At 33.8% G+C, this 24,065-nt stretch overlaps 1 protein-coding gene and 1 long non-coding RNA gene across 6 annotated transcripts; one reads left to right on the top strand and one right to left on the bottom strand.

Annotated features, from left to right (window-relative positions):
• Positions 1 to 1,130: 1,130 nt before the first annotated feature.
• On the bottom strand, positions 1,131 to 2,289 carry LOC104889404 (two-component response regulator 24). Its single transcript, XM_010674615.3, has 2 exons — positions 2,071 to 2,289; positions 1,131 to 1,301 (listed from the first exon to the last, which is right to left on the bottom strand). The coding sequence occupies exons 1-2, from the start codon at positions 2,287 to 2,289 to the stop codon at positions 1,131 to 1,133; spliced, it is 390 nt and encodes a 129-aa protein (XP_010672917.2).
• Positions 2,290 to 9,701: 7,412 nt separating this feature from the next.
• LOC125496109 (uncharacterized) lies at positions 9,702 to 16,475 on the top strand. 5 transcript variants are annotated; one of them, XR_007272808.2, is made up of 7 exons: positions 9,703 to 9,984; positions 10,132 to 10,317; positions 11,184 to 11,230; positions 12,183 to 13,015; positions 13,102 to 13,943; positions 14,578 to 15,101; positions 15,762 to 16,475. It is a non-coding gene; the product is annotated as an uncharacterized LOC125496109 (long non-coding RNA). The 5 variants fall into 5 exon arrangements; XR_007272807.2 differs by having other exon boundaries at positions 9,705 to 9,984; positions 12,183 to 13,624; positions 13,863 to 13,943; XR_007272809.2 differs by lacking the exon at positions 15,762 to 16,475 and adding an exon at positions 15,207 to 15,628 and having other exon boundaries at positions 9,702 to 9,984; positions 12,183 to 13,943.
• The last annotated feature ends 7,590 nt before the right edge of the window (positions 16,476 to 24,065 follow it).

A 24,065-nucleotide genomic window follows, 5' to 3' on the forward strand; every position in this document is an offset into this window, starting at 1 on the left:
GAACGATAGGATTTTATCAAGAGTACTATTCTATTACCATAGTCTTTCCAGTCAAATACAATTTGATTTACCGAGCTAAATTTAGTCTAGTGATAAAGAAAGAATTTTGCCAACTTCAAAATCGGGGTTTCGATCCCCCATTAGAAGTATTTTTTGGGAGAAAGTTTTCCTTTACCATTTCCTCCACTTCCAAAGTATCTGTCTGCAAACCCAAGTCGGATAACTTGCGAGAGGTGTCGATCTGGCAGAGTGTTTCATCTCACCATGGGGTCCCTAGTGGGTACCCCCAAAAAAGTACGATATGATTTTGCAATAGTAGAATTGTCGAACTTGCGTCTTCTCCTTAATTAGGTACGATTCAATTTTGTTATCTTCTATTTAATTAAGTACGATACGATTTTGCAATAGTAGAACTGTCGAACTTGCGTCTTCTCCTTAATTAGGTACGATTCAATTTTGTTATTTTCTTCTCTTTAATTAAGTAGAAGAATTGTACTTACGAAGAGTTTAGCATGAGGGGTAAGGATTATGAGGATAAAAGAGTGAGATAACTAGATAAGGATAGAAAATTGATGGGTGGGATAGAGAGAAAATATCCTTGTTGAGGTAGGATGGGAATAAACTTGGGCTAAGATACAAAGTAATCAAAGTATCATTATTGACTCTCACACACTGGCGGAGTCACGTGCTACCTAATTTTTTTCAAAAAAAAGATTATTACCTTTACACTATTTGCACTAGCTACTTGACATAAAAATAGTATAACACATTTGATTGTTTTAAAAGTTGAAAACATTTATAACACATGTTGACAGCCTCGTGTTCGATACTTCATAAAGCTCTAGATTTGAGCACATTCCAATTTCCATTAGGTAAGTGACCAGGATGTACTTCGTGTTCGTCCATATTATGTTCGAGTCGACATGATTCTAATTGCACCCTTAGTGATATGAAGCCTTCTATATATTTTATTATGTAGGTGTAAAAACTGATAACGAATACATCAATATATATAATAAACAAACTATTTAATTATAACTGACATGCACGATTAATTATCATAATTTTACATGCACGATATTACTTGAATCGATGTGGTATACAACATAGATCGATTACATATTTTCTTATTACTTTTTGAGTCGCTTGAGTATGTTTTCAACTTTTGCAACATTTAAGGGCTTCTCAAAGTATTCGTCTAAACCAGCTTCGACGAATGCTTGAAGACTAGACTTTGACTCACAAGCTGTTACACCAACAATTAAGCTTTTGACACCCATGGCTCGCAGTTCCTTGGTTGCCTATGCATAAAATGGTATAAATCAGTTGAAAAAAATAATTATTAGTCTACTCAATAAGCAAGCATTGCTAACTTTTAAAAGAATAAAAAAACAATATCAAATATATTAAATTTTTGGGATTTTTTAGTGATGTAACCTTGTATTCTTGTGAATCCTACGTTGTACCGTTGTTGTTAGTAAGCTTCAAGTTGTACTTTTAAACTTTTAAATATGGTTGAACTGTACCCTCGCAAGCAACTTGATTTAAGCATTTTGTTAGTTACTCGGTTACTCCTATGTAGCAATAGTGACTTACCCCATCATTAGTTTATCTAATTACAAAGAACGTATAATCAACTATAAGTATCCATGAATTATTGGAGTACAATTCAACTTAGAATATCAAAACTCCCAAAATACGATGTAAAAAAACTCTAATTTTTATCTTTCAAATTAAACTATTGACCTTTTCTTTACCATTATAAATCAATATATCGTGCCAAAATTGTAACTTAAGTTACTTTAAATGTTTATTATTTTTCCATATGAAAAGAAAATTTTCCATTGTTTTCTTCATTTCTCTTTGTAATGAAATATTTTTTGACAATTCACATCATTAGTTGCTCTCTCTCTGTTTCTCTCTCTTTTAACATGTAATTAATTGCACTCTTAAGTAAAACACCAGGTGCGATGAAACTTGAAAGGATATATGGTAACTTTTTACTAAATCCTAATTAACTTCTACAATAAAGTAAAAATCATGTAAAAGAGATTGTATTTGTTGTAATACCTGAATCCCATCCATCACGGGCATTTCCATATCCATGAAAATAGCATCAAAAACGTTACCCTCACTACAAATGTCAACCGCATCTTTGCCATGTTCAGCAACTTTAGTTTTGAATCCGCACTTATTAAGTAACATTTGTGCAACATTTCTGATACATGCATTATCATCTACAACCAAAGCAGAATATTGCTCCTCATTGCTACCATTACCTTCGACCATTTTGGACATGTTGAAAACTGAAAAATACATAAAACTACATTATAAGAAATAACTCATTTAAATTTACAAAAGATATAACAAGTTAAGTAAGGAGCTTAATTAGGCATGAGTGAATGGTAGAAGGAAAAACATGTTCAGCTACCCTTTGATACTACCAACCAAGCTTGTTTGTTAGGAGCTTGTTCTAATAATTTTAATTAAATGAGTTCGATTAATTAAGAATTAAAAACCCTTAATTGCTTCAAATATAGAACTGAAAAGCCTTTGAATATGGGAGGGATAATTTTTGTAACAAGATTGTTTAAAATTACCTTTTACTAATGTATATTAATGCATTTGCCTGGTTATTGTCTTGCTTTTATATTCAAGATAGTACTACTTATATATCATACTAGCTATTTGCAAGCAAGCACAAAATCAAGATATTATTTGTCAAACAAAATCCAATGTGATAAGATTCATCAAATATAGGTTGATCATATGTTTTATACGACGTCGTATGAATTATATATTGTTACTTACTAAAAATAATTAATTAGCCTAGCATGGTTATGTACAAATATATTATATGATGTTACAAAAATAATTAATTAGCCTAGCATGGTTACAAATATTATAACATACTATATGAAATAGAGTGCTTAAGATCATTTACACCCAATAATTATTTACAAGGATTGACAAACATATTGTGTGATGTTATTGTTGATCGAAGAGGCTTAACATTTTGTACATAAACCCATAGTGAACATGACCTCATCAGCTCAAGTTTCTTGTAAGTCAATTTTGACTCAAGACCTTTTGATCATATTGAGACAATATCATATCTATAGGATATCATCAAAAGATCTCTTTTACCATATGAGATATATTAAGAAAGCAATTACAAATGTTATATATTATATTTACTATTATCCCGTTGTCTACATTATATTATGATAAGATTGATTCTTTTACAATTTTATCAAGTTACAATTTTTGAATATCTATATACCTTTGTATTTGGGGGTGCGAAGAGCTTGGTATTGGAGGGTCTGATTTGGAGGGTGAGAGATGGCATGAAAATTGACATATGGAGTGCACCATGGGTGGGATACAAAGAAGGTAGATTTATCAAGAGTGCTCGAGTGGAGGGACTAGAAGTGGTGGGGGATTAAATGGATGGGGAAAGAAGGGAATGGAATACGAAACTTATTGACAGACATTTCAATGAGCGAGACCAACATTGTATTATGGCGATCCCTTTAAGCGCTAGGTATTAACAAGATGAATTAACTTGGTCGTACTCTAAGGATGGCACCTATTGGGCGTATTTACAATATTTTATGGAGCTTAAATGTGTCGCTTAAGATTCGCCATTTCATGTGGCGCGCCTACACAAGCTCACTCCCGGTAAGGGATGTGCTTAAGCGACGTCACCTCGTCGAAGAAGCTTGTTGGCCCTGTTGTGCCCAAGAGGATGAGACGCAATCACATATATTTTATAGCTGCCCGATCGATGTCACTAAAGTTGTGGGAAGAGCTGGGTTGTTATGTGTTATTGCAAGGGGTGGAAGATGAAGCCATGTATGATACCCTCGTCAGATGGAGCGAGATTGATGCACATGTGGTTCAAAAGGATTGTTATATCCTTTGGAATGTGTGGGGTGAAAGAAACAAGAAATTTTTGTAGAATACTAGCCACCCTGCCACTGTTGTGAGCCAGAGAATCATGAGACAAATTGGTGACTTTAATTGTTATGTTGTTAGGATTTATGGTGGCATGCGGCCTATCACGGCTCTGAGCCCAGCCCGATGGTACGCTCTCCCTGCTGGCGCTATTAAATTGAACACAGATGCATGCTTGGCCAATGAAGGTTGGGTGGGACTTGGGGTGATAGCCCGTGACTCGGAAGGTAAGGTGTGCTTTGCCTCCTGAGGTAGCTGAATGTAAGGCCATTTATATGGCAACCCGATAGGCCAACGCTCATGGGTATGTCGATGTGATTTTTGAGTCCGACTCTCTTGTAGCTACAAAAAGATTGACAAAAGCAACAATTTTCTTCACAGATTTGGATGCTATACTTGGGGATATCTTTCTATGTGTAATGCATTTTCTTCTGTTTCTTTTTCTCATGTTAGAAGGGATGAAAATTCTGTTGCCCATAACCTCGCTAGAATAGTGTCGTTTGGTATTGAGCAATGTTGGGAGCGTCATTGTCCTAGTGCTGTAACGCCTTATGTACTTAACATTTAAACCCTTTAACTATTATACAACCTAATTTCACTAAGAATTACTCATAAAATTACAATGAATTATAAACTTGAAGCTTCAAATATGAGAATACAATAAAGTTATGAGCTTTTAGTTACCTAGCTAGGAAAAGGTGGAGGAGGAATGTAGTTTAGGGAGGGGTGGAGGAGGAATGTAGTTGTTTATGAGGAAGAAAGTGGAGGTAAGGTGTGAAGAGGTGGTGCGCAAGCTTCAGGTGGTTGGCGGTGTTGGTGCGCAAGCTTCAGGTGGATGGCGGTGTGGTGTGGTAGTGCATGGAGCTGAGAAATCAGTGGCAGTGGTGTGAAGCTGAACTAGCTAGGGAGTAAGCAGTGAGTTGAGGGAATAAGGGAAGAATGGAAACGCGAGATTTTTTCTTGGGGGGGGGGGAGGAGGGTTAGTAACCGTTTTTTTTATGCGCTCCAACAAACCGCATCAGATTGTTAAAAAATCGCAACAGTTTATCTAATTTGATGCGGCCGACAAGAGGACCGCATCGGATTGTTCTGCCAACTTTTCCTCCCATTTTTAATGTTGATGTTTGGATGCGGTTTTACAAAAACCGCATCTGTTACTAAGTGACATATAAGGTTTTTTCCACTAGAGATTGTTGACAGACCATCATAACTTGTGTAAAGAACAACTTCGACTAAATAGAGAAATATTTATAAGTCTTGTAATATGCTTAGAGCATAACAATTCTTAGTAGAGGGTAGATATATAAGCATAATAATAATAATTGTAATATTAGGAATAGTAACAGTAACAGTAACAATAACAGTAACAGTAACGGTAACAGTAACAGTAACAGTGACAGTAACTAGGGGTGTTAAATGTCGGATATCGGATCCGACCCGATCCGAAAATTTCGGATCGGAGGAATTGCGATCCGAAATTTTCGGATCGGATCGGCGGGTTCTCGGATCGGATGTCGGATTTTCGGATCGGGTTCGTTGGCATTTTTTAAAAAACACGATCCGTATCCGATCCGAAAATCTGAATTTTTTCCGGATACCCGATCCGAAATCTTTAAATTGGATCGGATATCCGAAATTTCTGATCGGGTCGACGAGTTTTCGGATCGGGTATTTTTGCACACCCCTAACAGTAACAGGACATTAACAATAACAGTAATAGTAACAACAATAGTAATAGTAACAGGAACAATAACAAAAATAATGATGATGATAATAATAATAAATGATAAAAAAATCATAATTGTAATAGTAATAACAATAATATAATAATTATCATTACTTTATTATCACAAAGATAAATTAGGAACTGAACAAAAATGTTTGGAACTAAGGCTCCGTTTGGTTGGATGTAAAACATTTTACATGGAAAATCCAATTGTGAAGTATTTTTTTGTTTGGTTCAATCTAAAAAAGTTATGAAAAAGAGAAAAATAGAAGGGGAAGGGAGATGATGGATAGGAGGAGAGTAAAAGACTGCTAAGGAGAAGGGAGAAAAGTGTATTTTCCCTTCTTTTCTAAAGGAAAATAATTTCCCCCTATAGCTACTTTGATAGAATATTAGAATACTTGTTTTAGACCCCTTAAGCATACCAGAGTAACCAGACAACGGAAAATGAAAGGAAAAGGAAAACTATTTTTCATGGAAACATTTTACACCCTGCCAAACGGAGCCTGAATCCAACTGATTGTAACTGAACTTAAAATAATATGGAGAGAACAGCATAGCAATAATAATCGTATATATATAATAATATTTAGACTCATAACAAAATTTGTGTACACAATAAGGGCCTATTCTCTTCGGCATAAAACAACTGAACTGAACTAAACTGAAATGAACTGATTGCAACTTAACTGAACTTATTGCAACTGAACTGAATTATATTATAACTAATAGTAGTGATAATAATATAATATAATATTATTTAATTATAATAAATTCATAATAACGATTTATTAATAATAATATGTTCTTAAATAAAATTATAATTAACCGATTATGAAAACTAGTTAATGTTCGATAGTACTATTATTTTGCCTGGTAATCCAACTCTCAAAATGTGTATTTTTTTTTTTCATTTCAACAATGAAAAGTATTATTGTTGTTATTGTTAATAGTATTATTGTTGTCATCTGTTAAAAAAGTTTGTACTTTGAACAATGATAAATATTATTGCAATGTGTACTTTTTAGGCTTAAATTATCATTTCAATATAATTAGCCGAATCATATAGAAAAAAAGTATTAGCAAAATAATAATTAGCAATATGAAAATAATAATAATAATAATGATAATAATAATAATAATAATAATAATAATAATAATAATAATAATAATAATAATAATCTCTATTCTATATGTGAAGAGGAGTAGGACACCAAAATATTAAAATTTCTAATTTACACTCAATATAACAAAGAACAAAAAAAACTTCAAAAATCACCATGTAATTTAAAAAATATAACCACCAATAAATTCCTTATTAAGGGGGAAAAGTTAATTGTAATTAAATACAACAAAATTAATTTATAATCTTTAGGAAAACTTTGTAAATTTTTTTTTTATAAATCATGCCAATTAATTTAATTTTGATTATAATTTCGCACGCATAGCGTGCATATAAGACTAGTAATATTAAAAGCAATAGTAATAGGAGTAATAATAACAATAATAATAATTGTAATCATAATTTTTTTTTTGGCAATTCAAAATTATTATTGAAAACCAAAATTTTTTTTTTAGTGAGAGTACAACCTAAACTAGCATCACCACAGTCCACACAAGGACTGAACTACAACAACCAGACAGCATCCCTTAGGAGCATAGGAAAATTATCAAGCTACTGAAATGAGAAGTTGTCTTTGCTTCTAAGTGCTATTATTACAAGCTGTGTTAAAAGAATGTCCCTGATAAGAGCTAAATCAGTAGTACTATATTGTTCAAAAATCTTCCTATTTCTATACTTTCAAAGAGTGTAAATAGTCTCAATGAAAAGTATCACACGCACTCTATTTTCATTCTTCTTACTTCGAGCTTTCTCCTGCATTACTCTAGCAACTTCAGCAAACTCTGCCACCAGAGGAACACTTCTGATCTGTTGGATTAAATGAGTCCAAATACCAGCTGAAAATCTACACTGAAAGAACAGATGTTGAACAGATTCTAATTCTGCATTACACAAACATCAAATAACATTACAACTAGACATCCATTTGCTGGTTCTATCACAAGTAGCCAGCCTGTTTTGGTGGGCAAGTCATAGAATAAATTTGCTTTTAGGACTGACATTATTATTACAAATGAGCTTCCTCCAACTAACAACCTCAAAGTCTCCCTGGATAATCTTGTAAGCCTTCTTGGGGCATGTTCTCTTCGGCATAAAACAGCTGAACTGAACTGAACTTATTGGAGCTGAATTGAACTGAACTTATTGGAACTGAACTGAACTGAACTGAACTGAATTGAATTGAATTGAATTGAATTGAATTGAATGTAATAAATATATAAATAATATTTAAATAATAATAATAATATGAATATTAAATAATAATTATAATGATAAGTAATAATAATGAATAATAAATAATAGTATTTTGGATATTTTTAATGATAGTTATATATAAAAAATATTAATAATTATCAATTAATAATAATAATAGTAATTAATGATAATATTAATTAATAATAATAATTTTATATTATTTGTATTAATATATTAATACTTGATGATGAGTATATAGTAACAATAATATCTAAGAAGTAAATTAATATTACTATTTTAATAATTAGATTTAATAATATAATAATATTTAAAAATTTAAAATAATGATGGGATTGGACCGCGAAAATTGCATCATAAATCGTTTTGACGCGATTTGATTGGTTTATGGGCTAAAAAACGTGGGTTATTTGCACTTTGACCTGAACCATGTTCCTCCTAGTAATAATACTAATAATAATGAGTAAAGCTATAATAAACAAAATAATATATAGAAATAATAATAATAATAACAATAATAATAATAATAATAATATTTATAATAATAATAATAATAATAATAATAATAATAATAATACTTAATAGTAATGATATAAAAATAAATAATAATAATAATAAGAGTAATTAGTAAAATAAATTATACCAACATAATAATAATATTTAACAAAATGGTTATAAAAGAATGGAGATGAACTGAACTCATCTGAACTGAATTGAAGTGATTGGAGCTGAACTGAACTGAACTGAACTGATTGGAGGTGAACTGAACTGATTGGAGCTGAACTGAACTGGAAATAAGCTGGGGAGAACAGACCCTTGATGTTGAACTGACCATTATGAACAACATGCTCCCATCCACCTATGTCTTCTAATGTCTCTCTAGTTTTGATAATCTTCCTTAAAATCCACGAAATGTTGTTAGTTGTATTATGCTTTAGGTAATAAGCATCAATCCATTTCACCCAAAGCTTATCAGTCTTGAACTCAATAGCTCATAAGAGCTTGAGTAAGGCAGCTTGATTCCAGCTTGTCATGTTCACCATGTTTCACCCACCAGCAACTTTAGGATAAGAAATTATGCCAAGCAACTGGAGCTTTCTTAGATTCAAGAATTTTTCCTGTCCACAAGAATCTTCAACACATCATTTCAACTGTTTTGATGAGCTTATTGGGCAGGGGAAAGATATGAGCCCAATAGTTCTGCATACTACTAAGAATACTCCTAATAAATTGTAATCATAATATTAATATTTATAATAATAATAATAATAATAATAATAATAATAATAATAATAATAATAATAATAATAATAATAATGATAATTTCAATTATTATCATTGTTTTATTATTAGAAAATTAAAAATGATTGAACTGAACTGATTGCAATTGAACGAAACTTATTACAACTGAATTACACTGAATTTAAAATCCATCCATCCATAATCCACAATCCACAATCCACAATCCACAATCCACAATCCACAATCCACAATCCATAATCCATAATCCATATCCATAATCTATAATCCATATCCATAATCCATAATCCATAATCCATAATCCATAACCTTTTAAAAGTGGCAATATTTTCACTATTGAAAGTAATAGTGCTATGAGTCTGTAAAGCCTGAAATCCACTATTCCTAAGCAATATGCAATCTCAGCCATCCAACTTCTCTCAAATCTCAGCCACGCAATTTATTTCCTCCTTACTTCAGTCATCTCCTTTCTCTCTCTCTTTTCATTTCATTTTCCTGTCAACCTCCATCTACCTCCATCTCCCATGGAACTCAAACTCCAAAACCCAACAACAACACCATTTCCCTTTTCTCTCTCGCATTTCTTTCAATCTGATCTTCCGGCGAACATGACAGATCAAATGAGGCCTTCTTACGCAACCTAAACGCTGCTGTTCAGGGTCGCACCAAAGCTCAGAATCCCACTAATGTCCTTCGGTCTAAGATGGTATGCATTTAGGGTTTTCATTCGATCTTTCTTCTGGTGATTTTTTAAGGGTTTGCCTTAAACCCTTTATATAGTTTTGATTGTATATGTAATTTTAGATTTTTTTTTTATTTCCTTGTGATGATTTTGTTGTTGGGTTAAGTTTAGATTTTGAATGTGAGTTAAGGGAGCTGCGAATAATGGACAATCTTGAAGAAGAAGAAGATGGTGCAGAGAAAACCAAGCAGGCCTGCAGAAGATGCTGAGGAGCTTACCAATGTTCCTTTACAAGCCATTCTTTTGGCTGATACCTTTGCCACTAGATTTCGCCCTATTACCCTTGAAAGTCCCAAGGTACTATCCTTTTCAATTTATTAGGAGCTTATGTTAATATTGTTAGCTGATTGGTTTCATTAGGGATTGCCATGAATAATGTAACGGTCAAAACATGAAATATATCATCCAACCACAAAAGCATCTCTAGTCACAACTCAATAGATGGAAGGAGGGAGGAAATATATAAACATGAAGAAATTCCCTCCCACAAGCAATGTGGGACAAGCAGCAAAAAGAGCCAAGGCTTTTCCAAGCCTTAACTCCAACAATAATGAATACCCATTTAAAGAAATTGGAAATTATTGATGTTTGAATGTTTTTTAGACTCATTTGTTAGCTGTTTGATGACCTTACTGCTTCTTTTTTTAAGAAATTATTGATGTTTGAATGTTTTTTAGAGTCATTTGTTAGCTGTTTGATGATTGATGACCTTACTGCTTCTTTTTTTTGAGAAAATTTATTCTTGATTTTATGTCTGATTGTTTTCTGTGCTCCATTGATTAATAATGAATGGGAAATTATTGATGTTTTGAGGGTTTTAGAATCATTTGTTTGCTGCTGTATCTCATTATTTGAATGTTATGTATGTAATTATGTTTTCGTTTTTCTGGGTTTTTTTCCATAAAATATTAAGTCATTTTATGTGCCCCATTGATTAATAATGAACACCCATTTAAAAGAAGTTTGAGGGACTTTTAAGAATCATTTGTTTGCAATTAACATCTTATAGACATGATTGCCCCATTGAGATGCCTTGATTACTTGCAATTATGTTGTGTTATTGATTGAATCGTGCTAATGTCCTCCATATTAAGATGGTATAGTTAAAGGTTTTCATTTCTTCTTTGCAATCCTTTCTTCCTCATTTCACATCTCATCTCAAGCCAAGTAAAGGAGAGAGTCAATGCTTTCGCCAGTTTCTCTATTCAAGGTTTGCTATTTCTTACATTATGTTCTTTGCCCGTAATTTTAGGATTTAAGGTTTGAATTGTTTAGATTTCCCTTTCTTCTTCCTTCTCAGTTGAATTTAGCCATTTTAGTATGTCATTTTATGGCTTCTTGTGAATTTTTGTGGGTGTGGAAAAATTTGACCCCTTTTGTTTCCGCATTTGTAAATTTGTTACATTTTGAAAGCTATTCAACTTAAATAAATCACCGAATTTACATTGTATTATCGTTTCAATATGCCCCATTATTTTTCAGCTTCTTAATTCTCTTGTTACCAGGTAGACCTTCAATCTTTAAATGTTTTATATTTATTAGTTGTGTTTGTGTGTAAGCATTTACTTTTTAAATCCAGCTTTGTCTTTAATAGTAACTCATAAGATTCTGGTTATACATGGAGTTAAGACTAAAATTGTGTGAATTTCTGGATCCAGTTTCTGTTTGTTTGTTTTTATTTTTGCATTTGTTTTAGATTATTGCTTATGAAATATGGGTTTGTTTGAATTATTTGATGCCTTTCCCCAGAAAGAGTTCATTTAAACAATAAATAGGCTTGTTCGAAGTACATGTTTCATGACCTTTTGACTGCATATAACAACCTGAAATTTGTATACATGTCTTTTTTTAAAATAAATACGCATTAGTCTAAAGTCTATTAGAATCTGACTATCCGAATTCGAGCCTAGAACGCCAACTCAAGGTTCCAACTCGAAACCTATGGTTAAGCTAAAACACCTCCTTACTAAGCTATGCATGAGTATTATTAATATTACATTTTCTGTAGTTATATATGGTGGTCAAATTTAGTGTCCTTGGAATAATTTGATTCTATGAGACAATAATTTGTTCACTTTTCGACCTCTATGTATATGGCATTGCAGTTTACAAGAGTTTGTTTTTTCTTTGATGCTCATTTTGTTCATTCAAAATTCTTGCAGTGAGAAGATAATATTGCTCCTGCCAAGCAAGGCTTGGAGCTTGTTTCCGTGTTCAGGCTAGCTCATTATGATGTTTTTTTATTATAACTTCCACTTCAGGCAAGCTTATTCTTCTCTTTTTTTCCTTCAGCAGATATGAATTTCTTTCTATCTTCTCTCTTTTGATTTCTTCATTTACTCTTGCTTCGGATTATTACCTTGTGTTGACTATTTGTTGTGGTTTGTATGATTTCTTTGTCTTCGTGTTTTTAACACGTGCAAATGCAGCCGAGACTCAACCACCATCATAATTAGAGTCACCAAAGTTGTAAATGGCAAAAAGTTGGCATCTTCCGATGACCCAATGACCTGGTTGCTTCGTGGTTCAAAAGATTGAACTAATGCGAACCCAACTGCCACTGCTTGGAGTTGGATTTTAAGACTCCTACTGGTACTAATAAAAATCCATATCAACTCTTGAGTGTTTTAAGGATGACATGAAATGAGAGAGAGAGAAAACACTATCTTTGAGTCACTTATGGTAAGCTTTGATGAAGAGGGAACAAAGCTGAAGAGTGAACACTATGTATGAGAGAATTAAAACCAGGTTGTTTTTAGCAAAAACCAGCTCTCATTTCATCTAGAATTTACTACTCATCTTAAATTGGTGTTCATCCAAGGGTTTCGTTTAGTAATGTGATAGAACCAGGTTGTGTACTACAGCGATGTGGAATGTAGATGAATCATAATTCAATTTAGCCCAATGGATATAAGATTTGTGGTGGTGGCTGTTGGGGAATGACCTAGGTGACACTCTCGCGAACTCGATGAAAGGGAAAATTAAAGAGAGCTAGGTAACATCTTTGTGGCCTTGCATACTTGATGCTATATTGATGTGCTCAGAATTTGCTTGCTTAGCCTTATTCTGCTACTATTCCAGTTGTGGGCGATGTGGCTGCTTGAATGGTAGTGAAGACTATCATCTACTGCTTTCAGCCTTTGTTTCGATGGCTATATAAGTACTAGAGGTCTGAAACTTTGTCATTTTGATGTATTCGTGGACCATCATTTTGGAGAGTAGCATTGAGCTTGTATTTCAGAAAAAAATGCTTACATGGAGTACAAAAAGGTGGAGGAGGATAGCTGAGGGGGAATGGGAGGATGTGCCAACTCCTTTTGTTCTTTTAAAAAAAAAATCCATAAAACCTTTTAGAATTGTTGAATTCAATAGTGAAATGGGTGATGATTCCTTGAAATACACTATAGATAAGCATTGGCAAATCTCCACCCTTACCTGTTCTTCCATCTGAGCCACACGTTCTTTTATTTCTCTCCTCTTTTTCACGTCTCTATTCGGTCTCCTCAATCCTCTCTCCTCTCTCTATTCCTTGCCTCATTAGTTGTCTCTCTCCTCTTTTTCAGTTTTTTTTTTATTGCTATGGAGTTATGGAGCGCCATTAAAGGTGAATCTCGCTCTCCTCTTCAATATGACTTGTAGTATTGTGTTTTGCTTTGGATTTTTTATCGATGCTAATTCAGTTCTTGTGATTGTCATATTTTGAGTTAGGGTTCTTAATTTTTCTTTCCGATTTTTGTAATTTTTTTCTTTTAAAAATCTTTGATCTAATTTGAATTGAAGGGGTGACCATGGTTTTGATAGATTTTAGTTTTTGATACAATTTTTTGTGATTTCTCGGTTAGGTTCTCCTTCTACGCCAAATCAAAGCTCTACCTAATCCTATGACCTTCGATGAAGCTTCCATGTTCGTTAAGGCTTTGCAGGTTCAATATCTTTCTCTCTTTTTCTAGTGGTAGATCTGGATTTTATACTTTTTGCTTCGTTTTTTTTTTGTTTGTGATGTTCTATTATTCAATCTTATATGTATTAAATTGATTTTTTCGATCATCGTCGACTTGATTTGCAAGCAAATTTCTTTTTAAAAAGGAAATTCAATTTTCGGAGAATTATGTGGATGTTATCAAATTTAATTGTTATGATTGGACATTTTGATATTGTTATATATATGGCGAAGGGAGTTACTGGAGGTGCTTCATAAGAAGTCTATATTGCGTGCTTGAAATTGAATGATTTGTGAGCTACCATTTTTTTTTTCTTTTGAGGATATTAGTAGAAACCAGCTGGCTCTGTAGTGGTTTCTTGTTGAGTGTTTATACATGTGTTCGCATTGAAATGTTGAAGCTGCAACATGCAAGGTGAATTGCATTTGGTGCTTACCTGCATTTGGCTTCTGAGTTATGTTGCCATCATTTTTTCCCTCTTATTAGAATTGTTTGATGGTAAACTATCTTATTCAATTAACTATTATTTATTGCTCTATTTTTTTTTTGTTCCTTACCTTTTGAGTTTCTATCAATAAATTAGACTATAATGAAGATCTTCAACCCATTTGTTCAGGATCTAAAGGTGTACTTTGGTTGGTTCTGAGGTTGAAATTTGAGATCCACATGCCTTCAAACTCATCTAAAACGGCTGAGTACATCAAAGTTGATCTTCAACAACACTCCTGAATTCAATTCCCGAAAACCCCTCTAACTGAATTTCTCTCTCGTTCCAATCAAAGCCTTATCATCTTCAAAATCTCCCACAAATAGCACCAACACCCGCAACCCATACCCAAAACGGTCCTTAGAAGGTTGGAAATCAAAGAAAGCACTTCAACAACCCGAATACCCAGACCCGAATGAGTTGGATTTGGTTCTTAAAACACTTGAATTTTTCCCACCCATTGTATGTGCAGGTGAAGCTAGAAGCCTTGAAGAAAGAATTGGTCAAGCTGCGATGGGAAAAGTTTTTTTACTTCAAGGTGGAGATTGTGCTGAGAGTTTTAAGGAGTTTAGTCTAATAATGTTAAAGATTCTTTCAGGCTTCTTCTACAGATGAGTGTTCTTATGTTTGGTGGTTAAATGCTTGTTGTCAAGGTATAAATTTTTATCCCTTTTTATGCAAATTTTGTTGTATTTGATTAATCTGTTTGAGTGATTGATATTTTAAATCGTGGGGTCTTTTTTTATCTTCTGTTTTAGGGGTTATTTTTTGGAGATTGAAAAGCAAAGGTGGATGACCTTGAATTTAACTTGAATCATATCAGGTCCTAATCTTATATTGTCATTTGATGTGTCTCTGATTTGATGTCTAAAATAAACCAAAGCAACAACTTTGAGAAGAATAAGGTTAATACAAATGACCCCTCAAAAAAGTTGATTCAATACTATCTAATTAATTGTATTATGAAGCCTAACAATACATAAACTAGAAGTGCCCTTAGTGAGGCTACTTGGATGGAATATCTTTGTGACTAATGTGATCTTTTGTGTGGGAATTGATCCCTAATTGATGCGAATTCTGCCCTTATTTGGATGAGATCTTAAGTAATATGTGATGGAATTTGCTTACTTGTAATACCACCTGCCTAAGGAATACATATATGTCATATTCTTGTTTCTATTGGCATTGAGAGGTAGGTAGTGCTGGTGTATAACTTCTCTTCCCTTTCTCCTTTTTAAATAATGGGACATGCATTGCTTAACGTAAGTAGTTGTATTGATGTGGAAAAACTTAGTCTTCTTGATTATGTGTAGGGGTGTTAACGAGCCGAACCTGAATAGGCTCGACTCGAGAAGGGGCAGGACCAGGCTCAAAAATATGGGCTCGGCTCGAGCTCGAAACAAAAAAATCCAGCTCGGCTCGAGAAAGTTTGTGAACTATTAGGCTCGAAAAAAAGCGCGAGAAAAATTTATATGTATTTCGACGAGACTGTTTTGTGGAATACAGGACTACAACAAAAAAAAGGAATACATGACTATAGTAGATGAAATTAGCCAAAACAAAGTTGGCTAACTCAAAGAAATTCACCTACAACACTTATATATCAAAGGAGGAAATAAAATAAAAGGTAAAAGAAAAACAAAAATAAGAAAGGGAGGAGAAAGCACTCAGGATGAAGAAACGAAAAACAAAAAAGACGTAATTCATGAGATGACATCAACCAAAACAAAGTTGGTTGCTTGCATGTTGCTGCTTGCCGCACACTTCTTGCCGGCACTATGAGGCACACCAAGTCTCAGCCCCCAAGTGTGCAAATGGTAGATTAGGGATTTAGGGTTGAAGCTAAATAAAAACCCTTGAACGGCTGGGAAGTTGATATTCCTTTCTATACTTAGGTATTTGTTTTTGTATTTTTAGGTCGTTTGGAAATTTTTTGGTTTGTATTTTTTTTGTGGGCTGGAGTGAATTTATGATCCGAGTTGGAATAATAATCAACTAGAATTATTTGCACGCGATGCGTGCTTGAATTTTTTTTTCGAAACAGAAACTCGATTTGCTTCGGCATAAGAGTCAAAATTTGAACATTAATTAGACATGCGAAGTATATAATTGTTTTAGTTGCAAAATTTGATTGGTTTAGTTTCTCTCACTCAAGTCTCTCACCATTTTTTTTTTTTTACTTTTCAAAGTTAAATTCTATGAACAAAATAGAAAAGTTATTGAATTTATTTATGATTTCTAATATTATAATTTTTTAGTTGATTTTGAATTAAGTACAATACTTCATAAATTGTAAAGAAAATAGACACTTTGATTTCAAGTCAATTTTTTCATAGGTTGTAGTTTGTAAGTGAATTTTTAAGTTTTTGTAAAGTTTTCTCATTTTAGTGATTTGCGTAACATAAATTATGCAATTTTATTATGATTTTAGTTGACTTGTGAGTAATTGTTACAATTATATTTTTGATATTTTTAATTGAAACCGCCTTTGATTTGTAAGTGAATTTGTAATTTAGAATGTGAAGGGGGTAACATAGTCTCTTCATTCGGGGACACCATAGCTTCCCCCTTCCCTTATATAATAGAGATATGTTTTACTTTAATTCTTGAATGATATTTTACATAAACCTTTTTACCTTTTTACCTTTTTACCTTGATAATTAATCGCTATTATATAATAGAAAAAAATAAGTCCAAATATATGTAAAAGTTTCATTATATATATATAGAAAACACTATAAAAAAGTAAATAATTTTTTTTTCTTGTCTAACTTCTAAATTCTGATTTCACTAAATATACACCTCTATTTTTTTATCACGACCCACCATTAATTGTGAATGGTTCTTGAGAATAGTGATTTGTAAGTAAATTTTGGTAAATGTTTTTGTATGTATTGACGTTCTAGGTTATTAGCTAGTTTTAGTTTGTATGTTAATTTTAATAAAGTTTTTTTGATTATTTGAGTGATTTGCGTGATTTTTATAACGTGATTTTCTCAATTGTGTGGGTGATTTGTAAAGTTTCTTCTTTTAAGTGATTTGTGAGTGAGTGTTGTAAATTTATTTTCGGTAGTTTTCTTTGAGTGCCGATTTTGATTTTGACATTCCTTTTGTAATTTAGAATGAGAATGGGGGCAAAATAGGCGTTTCAAAAGAGGACACCATTGCTCCCCCTTCCCTTATATAATAGAGATATATAAGACAATATGTTGAAATGTACCGAACATGTTTGTGAGCTTTCGAGCCGAACTCCACTAGACTCAAGCTAGGCTCGACCCGTTAAGGCCTCGAGCCGAACTCGTACTCGAATCGAGCCATCTTGAGTCGAGCTTGGACCTAGTTTTGACCGAGCCGAATACATATACTTTGCGAGCCACCGTGGCTCATTAGCACCCCTAGCACCATTACAACATACTTCAGTCTTAAAAAAGTAATGACATCAAAATACCCGTTTTTTTCATATTCCTCGCCACAATATTCTATTACTATCTTTCCATTTGCATCTTATGTGGTTAGTTTGTGTTTCACAACAATTCCCTCTTCTTCTCCTTCGCTGGGAATCTCATGACAATCTATAATTTTTTTTTTCTGGAAAAAGTGTAATCGTTTGCTTGTTTAATAGAGTTTTTCGCTGTTTAATCAGTGATAGTAATTGGTAGAATTTGAATCGGGCTCTAAAGACAATTATTCTTCATGAGTTTTTTTTTGGCTATGTATAACGAGGAGAAATGCCTAAATGAGATTTTCTGAACATTTTTTGTTCAGACCATTTTTTGTGGTACATTCAGCAAACTTTTAGTATATATTATTCCAAAATTATGTGCTTAGCCACTGCTAATGTTGAAACTCTTGTTGCTACTACTTTTTCGGTGCTTTAAACAAAATTGGAGATTAGACAAAACAAAAATAGGCAGCAAACTTGGTAGAGTATAACCAACCCAAAATTGAAACAAAGATCCCTAGCCCTATACAACTCTTGTTTCTAGCCTGCTACTATATATACTTTTCCGATGTTTTTTTTGGAAGTCAACCTTTTCTTCCTTACATCCTCACCACAAGCACTCGAAAATTCAAAGCACCAAACTTATAAAAATTCGAAGCAGCAAAATTTTCACAGAGAATACTTCCTTGATAGTATTCTGTAGGAAATATTTATGTAGAAGTGTAGTGGGATTGATTTTATTTTATAAGTGATTGATGGATGAAGTTGAATATGGAGATGCAATGGGAGTGAGTTGGGTTTGTAATATTGTTGTTGTTATTGCTTGTATATTGCTATTACATTAGGTGGCTATTTATAGCCTTGGTATGTCGGTCAAGTCATCAACCAACTAAGGCAAGATTTTCTTTTCATTATTTCTAGATTACTCTAGCTAGCCTAGGTAGTAGTATTGTAGATTATTCTAGGCATTAAAGATCTAGAGTTTTCTAGCTAATCTACACCTTGACACATATTATAGATATTTGCCTAGATTTTTCTAGATTAATACTTTAACATATTCTTGTTGTTGTCTTCATACTCTTAAAATCATATTACATAATAAGTTGGGGTTTACTCTTTTCATTATGCCATTTTCTATTTTGATTTCACACCAAGGAAGCATGTCTTTTTCTGCTTTTTCAAGCTCTTCTTTCTTTTCTTGATCATCCTCATCATCTTCAAATTTGTCGAGTGCCTTTTGATATTTGTCTATGGTTATACCTCTTTTCTTCCACGACCTTATGACAGATTTAAGATAGACATCTAGCAACACATTAAACGAGTAAAGTGTGGGGTCAATGTGAGGTTTAATGTGTCCAAAGACAAGTGGCGACCTTGCTGCCTCCGAGAAGTGTACACATATAGTTCCAAAATCTTCAAACTTAGCCTTGTCTCTTGAACATCTAAACAAGCTTTCTAGAAGAGAGGCACTATCGATCTTGATTTTGGCATTTTGTAAAGCCCCTTTGAATTTGTTGTAATTCCCATCATGATGCAAACTTGTTGCTCATTGTATAGGAAGTTTGCTTTTTCTCACTTCTTTCCACTCCCCTGTTATTTTTTGGGCTATATGATAGCCATTTTGCTTGACAAAAAGCAACTCTAAGTTGAACTCAACACCGTTAAAAACGGACTCGACTACAACTATAAAGACTTTGTGGGGGTGTATTAAAAATCAAAATTTTAAAAAATGCGGACCAAATATTTTTTTTTCGGTTTGGACCAAAAAATCAAACATTCAAAAGGGTAACAAAGAATCTTTTTCTGGCTATTGATGTGGTGTGCTAAGAATTCACTAGAAAGAGAATTAACAACAAAAAATGGAACCAAATAGGGGATAATCTTATATTAATTAGATCAAGGAATATACAATGAATACAAGCATAGCTTCATTTGAAGGAAGCTGCTATCCAGATTTCACTCACCAAATATCATTTTGCTTAACCAATAGACCCATCCTCCACTATTTTTTATATTCTCCCGGTTCTTTCTTGCTATTCACTCTATTGCAATTCAAATACCTCTCTGCCAAAATATCAGAGTACTGAGACAGCAGCATCTTTTCTAACCAACTTCAAAAATTGATTATTGATGACTGACCTAAAATTGTTAAACAAAAACTCTTGCTGCTAGTATTTTTTCGGTGCTTTAAACAAAATTGGAGATTCGACAAAACAAAAATAGGCAACAAACTTGGTAGAGTATAACCAACCCAAAATTGAAACAAAGATCCCTAGCCCTATACAACTCTTGTTTATAGCCTGCTATTATATATACTTTTTCGATTATTTTTTTTGCAAGGCAACCTTTTCTTCCTTACAACCTCACCACAAGCACTCGAAAATTCAAAGCACCAAACTTTTAAAAATTCGAAGCAGCAAAATTTTCACAGAGAATACTTCCTTGATAGTATTCTTGTTGTTGTCTTCATACTCTTAAAATCATATTACATAATAAGTTGGGGCTTACTCTTTTCATTATGCCATTTTCTGTTTTGATTTCACACCAAGGAAACATGTCTTTTTCTGCTTTTTCAAGCTCTTCTTTCTTCTCTTGATCATCCTCATCATCTTCAAATTTGTCGAGTGCCTTTTGATATTTGTCTATGGTTATACCTCTTTTCTTCCACGACCTTATGACAGATTTAAGATAGACATCTAGCAACACATTAAACGAGTAAAGTGTGGGGTCAATGTGAGGTTTAATGTGTCCAAAGACAAGTGGCGACCTTGCTGCCTCCGAGAAGTGTACACAGATAGTTCCAAAATCTTCAAACTTAGCCTTGTCTCTTGAAGATCTAAACAAGCTTTCTAGAAGAGAGGCACTGCCGACCTTGATTTTAGCATTTTTAAACCCCTTTGAATTTGTTGTAATTCCCATCATGATGCAAACTTGTTGCTCATTGTATAGGAAGTTTGCTTTTTCTCACTTCTTTCCACTCCCCTGTTATTTTTTGGGCTATATGATAGCTATTTTGATTGACAAAAAGCAACTCTAAGTTGAACTCAACACCGTTAAAAAACTCGACTACAACTATACTTTATGGGGGTGTACTAAAAATCAAAATTTTAAAAAATGCGGACCAAATATTTTTTTTTCGGTCTGGACCAAAAATCAAACATTCAAAAAAATTTGGACCTAATTAGGGCCTTAATATGTGAGTTCGCACTTAGGCCTCCAAAATCTCATAAACGGGCCCGGGGGATTATGTTTTCCTCCTGAAACGGTATTTGTTACTTAACACTCAGACCATCCTGTACTGGACATTATGCATTGGTTATAGTCAGTGAAGGGTAACAAGGAATATTTTTCTGGCTATTGTTGTGGTGTGCTAAGAATTCACTAGAAAGAGAATTAACAGCAAAAAATGGAACCAAATAGGGGATAATCTTATATTAATTAGATCAAGGAATATACAATGAAAACAAGCATAGCTTCATTTGAAGGAAGCTGCTATCCAGATTTCATTCACCAAATATCCTTTTGCTTAACCAATAGACCCATCCTCCACTATTTTTTATATTCTCCCGGTTCTTTCTTGTTATTCAATCTATTGCAATTCAAATACCTCTCTGCCAAAATATCAGAGTACTGAGACAGCAGCATCTTTTCTAACCAACTTCAAAAATTGATTATTGATAACTGACCTAAAATTGTTAAACAAAAACTCTTGCTGCTACTACTTTTTCGGTGCTTTAAACAAAATTGGAGATTAGACAAAACAAAAATAGGCAGCAAACTTGGTAGAGTATAACCAACCCAAAATTGAAACAAAGATTCCTAGCCCTATACAACTCTTGTTTCTAGCCTGCTACTATATATACTTTTCCGATGTTTTTTTTTGCAAGTCAACCTTTTCTTCCTTACATCCTCACCACAAGCACTCGAAAATTCAAAGCACCAAACTTATAGAAATTCGAAGCAGCACAATTTTCACAGAGAATAGTTCCTTGATAGTATTCTTGTTGTTGTCTTCATACTCTTAAAATCATACTACATAATAAGTTGGGGCTTACTCTTTTCATTATGCCATTTTCTGTTTTGATTTCACACCAAGGAAGCATGTATTTTTCTGCTTTTTAAAGCTCTTCTTTCTTCTCTTGATCATCCTCATCATCTTCAAATTTGTCGAGTGCCGTTTGATATTTGTCTATGGTTATACCTCTTTTCTTCCACGACCTTATGACGGATTTAAGATAGACATCTAGCAACACATTAAACGAGTAAAGTATGGGGTCAATGTGAGGTTTAATGTGTCCAAAGACAAGTGGCGACCTTGCTGCCTCCGAGAAGTGTACACAGATAGTTCCAAAATCTTCAAACTTAGCCTTGTCTCTTGAACATCTAAACAAGCTTTCTAGAAGAGAGGCACTACCGACCTTGATTTTGGCATTTTGTAAAGCCCCTTTGAATTTGTTGTAATTCCCATCATGATGCAAACTTGTTGCTCCTTGTATAGGAAGTTTGCTTTTTCTCACTTCTTTCCACTCCCCTGTTATTTTTTGGGCTATATGATAGCCATTTTGCTTGACAAAAAGCAACTCTAAGTTGAATTCAACACCGTTAAAAACGGACTCGACTACAACTATAAAGACTTTGTGGGGGTGTACTAAAAATCAAAATTTTAAAAAATGCGGACCAAATATTTATTTTTCGGTCTGGACCAAAAATCAAACATTCAAAGAAATTTGGACCTAATTAGGGCCTTAATATGTGAGTTCGCCCTTAGGCCTCCAAAATCTCATAAACGGGTCTGGGGGGATTATGTTTCCCTCTTGAAACGGTATTTGTTACTTATTAACACTCAGACCAAATGTAAAAGATGCCTTGAATTTTTGTGCTTAGAAGATGTTCGTCGAAATGCACAAGAGAAAAGTTGTAAGGGCGCAGACTCGAAAACCCGCGGACGCAGGCTCGATCCCGCGGGCGAAAGAATTCGTCGATGTGCAGCAGGCTGAAATACCGCAGGCACAGGGTCGACCCCGCAGGTGGGCAGAACTTTCGTGAGTCTAGGGATGGCTGGCTGCGGGCGCGGGTCGGGCGGACGAAAAATAACGCGGAAACGCGTTTTCTATTGTGGGTATAAATAGGTTATTTATATCTTAGGGTTTTAGACTACAAATTAGTCTTTTTTCTCTCTGTAATCTGGTTTTCCTCACATAATAAAATATTCTCCCTCTCTCTGCCGTGGATGTAGCCAAATTGGTGAACTACGTAAATCTTTTGTCTGTTTTTATCGCTTTTTGCATTCATAATTTGTTTCTCTCTCACGTCTGTTATAACAAATTAGTATCAGAGTTTTGGTGATCGATCTGTGTGAGAAAGATGTATGGGGTGAATGTCAAAATCGATAAATTTATTGGGAGGAATAGTTTTAGTCTGTGGCAGATCAAGATGCGGGCGTTACTGAAGCAACAAGGGTTGTGGGCACCGTTGGCAAAGAAAGCAATGGATTCAGTCACCGCTGATATGGTCGTTCTGGAGGAGAAGACTCATTAAACGATTATGTTGTGTCTGGAAGATGATATAATCACTGAAGTCGCGGAGGAGGAAACCGCATCTGGTCTGTGGTTGAAATTGGAGAGTTTGTATATGACAAAATCTCTAACCAACAAGTTGATGATGAAGCAACGTCTGTTCAACCTGCGTATGTAGGAAGGTACGTCTCTAAGGGATCATCTAGATAAACTGAATATCATCTTGCTAGATCTGCGAAATATTGATGTTAAAGTAGATGATGAGGATGCTGCTTTAATATTGTTGGTATCTTTGCCTCTATCATATGAGAATTTTGTGGATTCTTTTATTGTTGGGAAAGATAGTTAGTCGTTAGAAGAAGTAAGATCTGCTCTGCATACTAGAGAGATTCATTATAAGGCGTCTGGTACAGGTACAGTCGATCAGGCTGCTGGATTAGTAGCCAGTAGTAATGGACATGAGAATTTGGGGAAGAAATCCAGGAAATCGTCTTCTAGGGGTCCTAAACCTAATGATGTCTGTAATTACTGTAAGGAAATGGGGCATTAGAAAAGGGAGTGTCCTAAGAAAAAGAAGCAGGAGGATAAGAATGAAGGTTCTGCTGCTTTGGCAGAAACTGGAGGTGATTTTGAGGAAGATCTGGCCCTAGTAGCTAATA

Source organism: Beta vulgaris, chromosome 3 (assembly GCF_026745355.1).
Source record: "Beta vulgaris subsp. vulgaris cultivar EL10 chromosome 3, EL10.2, whole genome shotgun sequence".
NCBI classification, from domain to species: Eukaryota; Viridiplantae; Streptophyta; class Magnoliopsida; order Caryophyllales; family Amaranthaceae; genus Beta; species Beta vulgaris.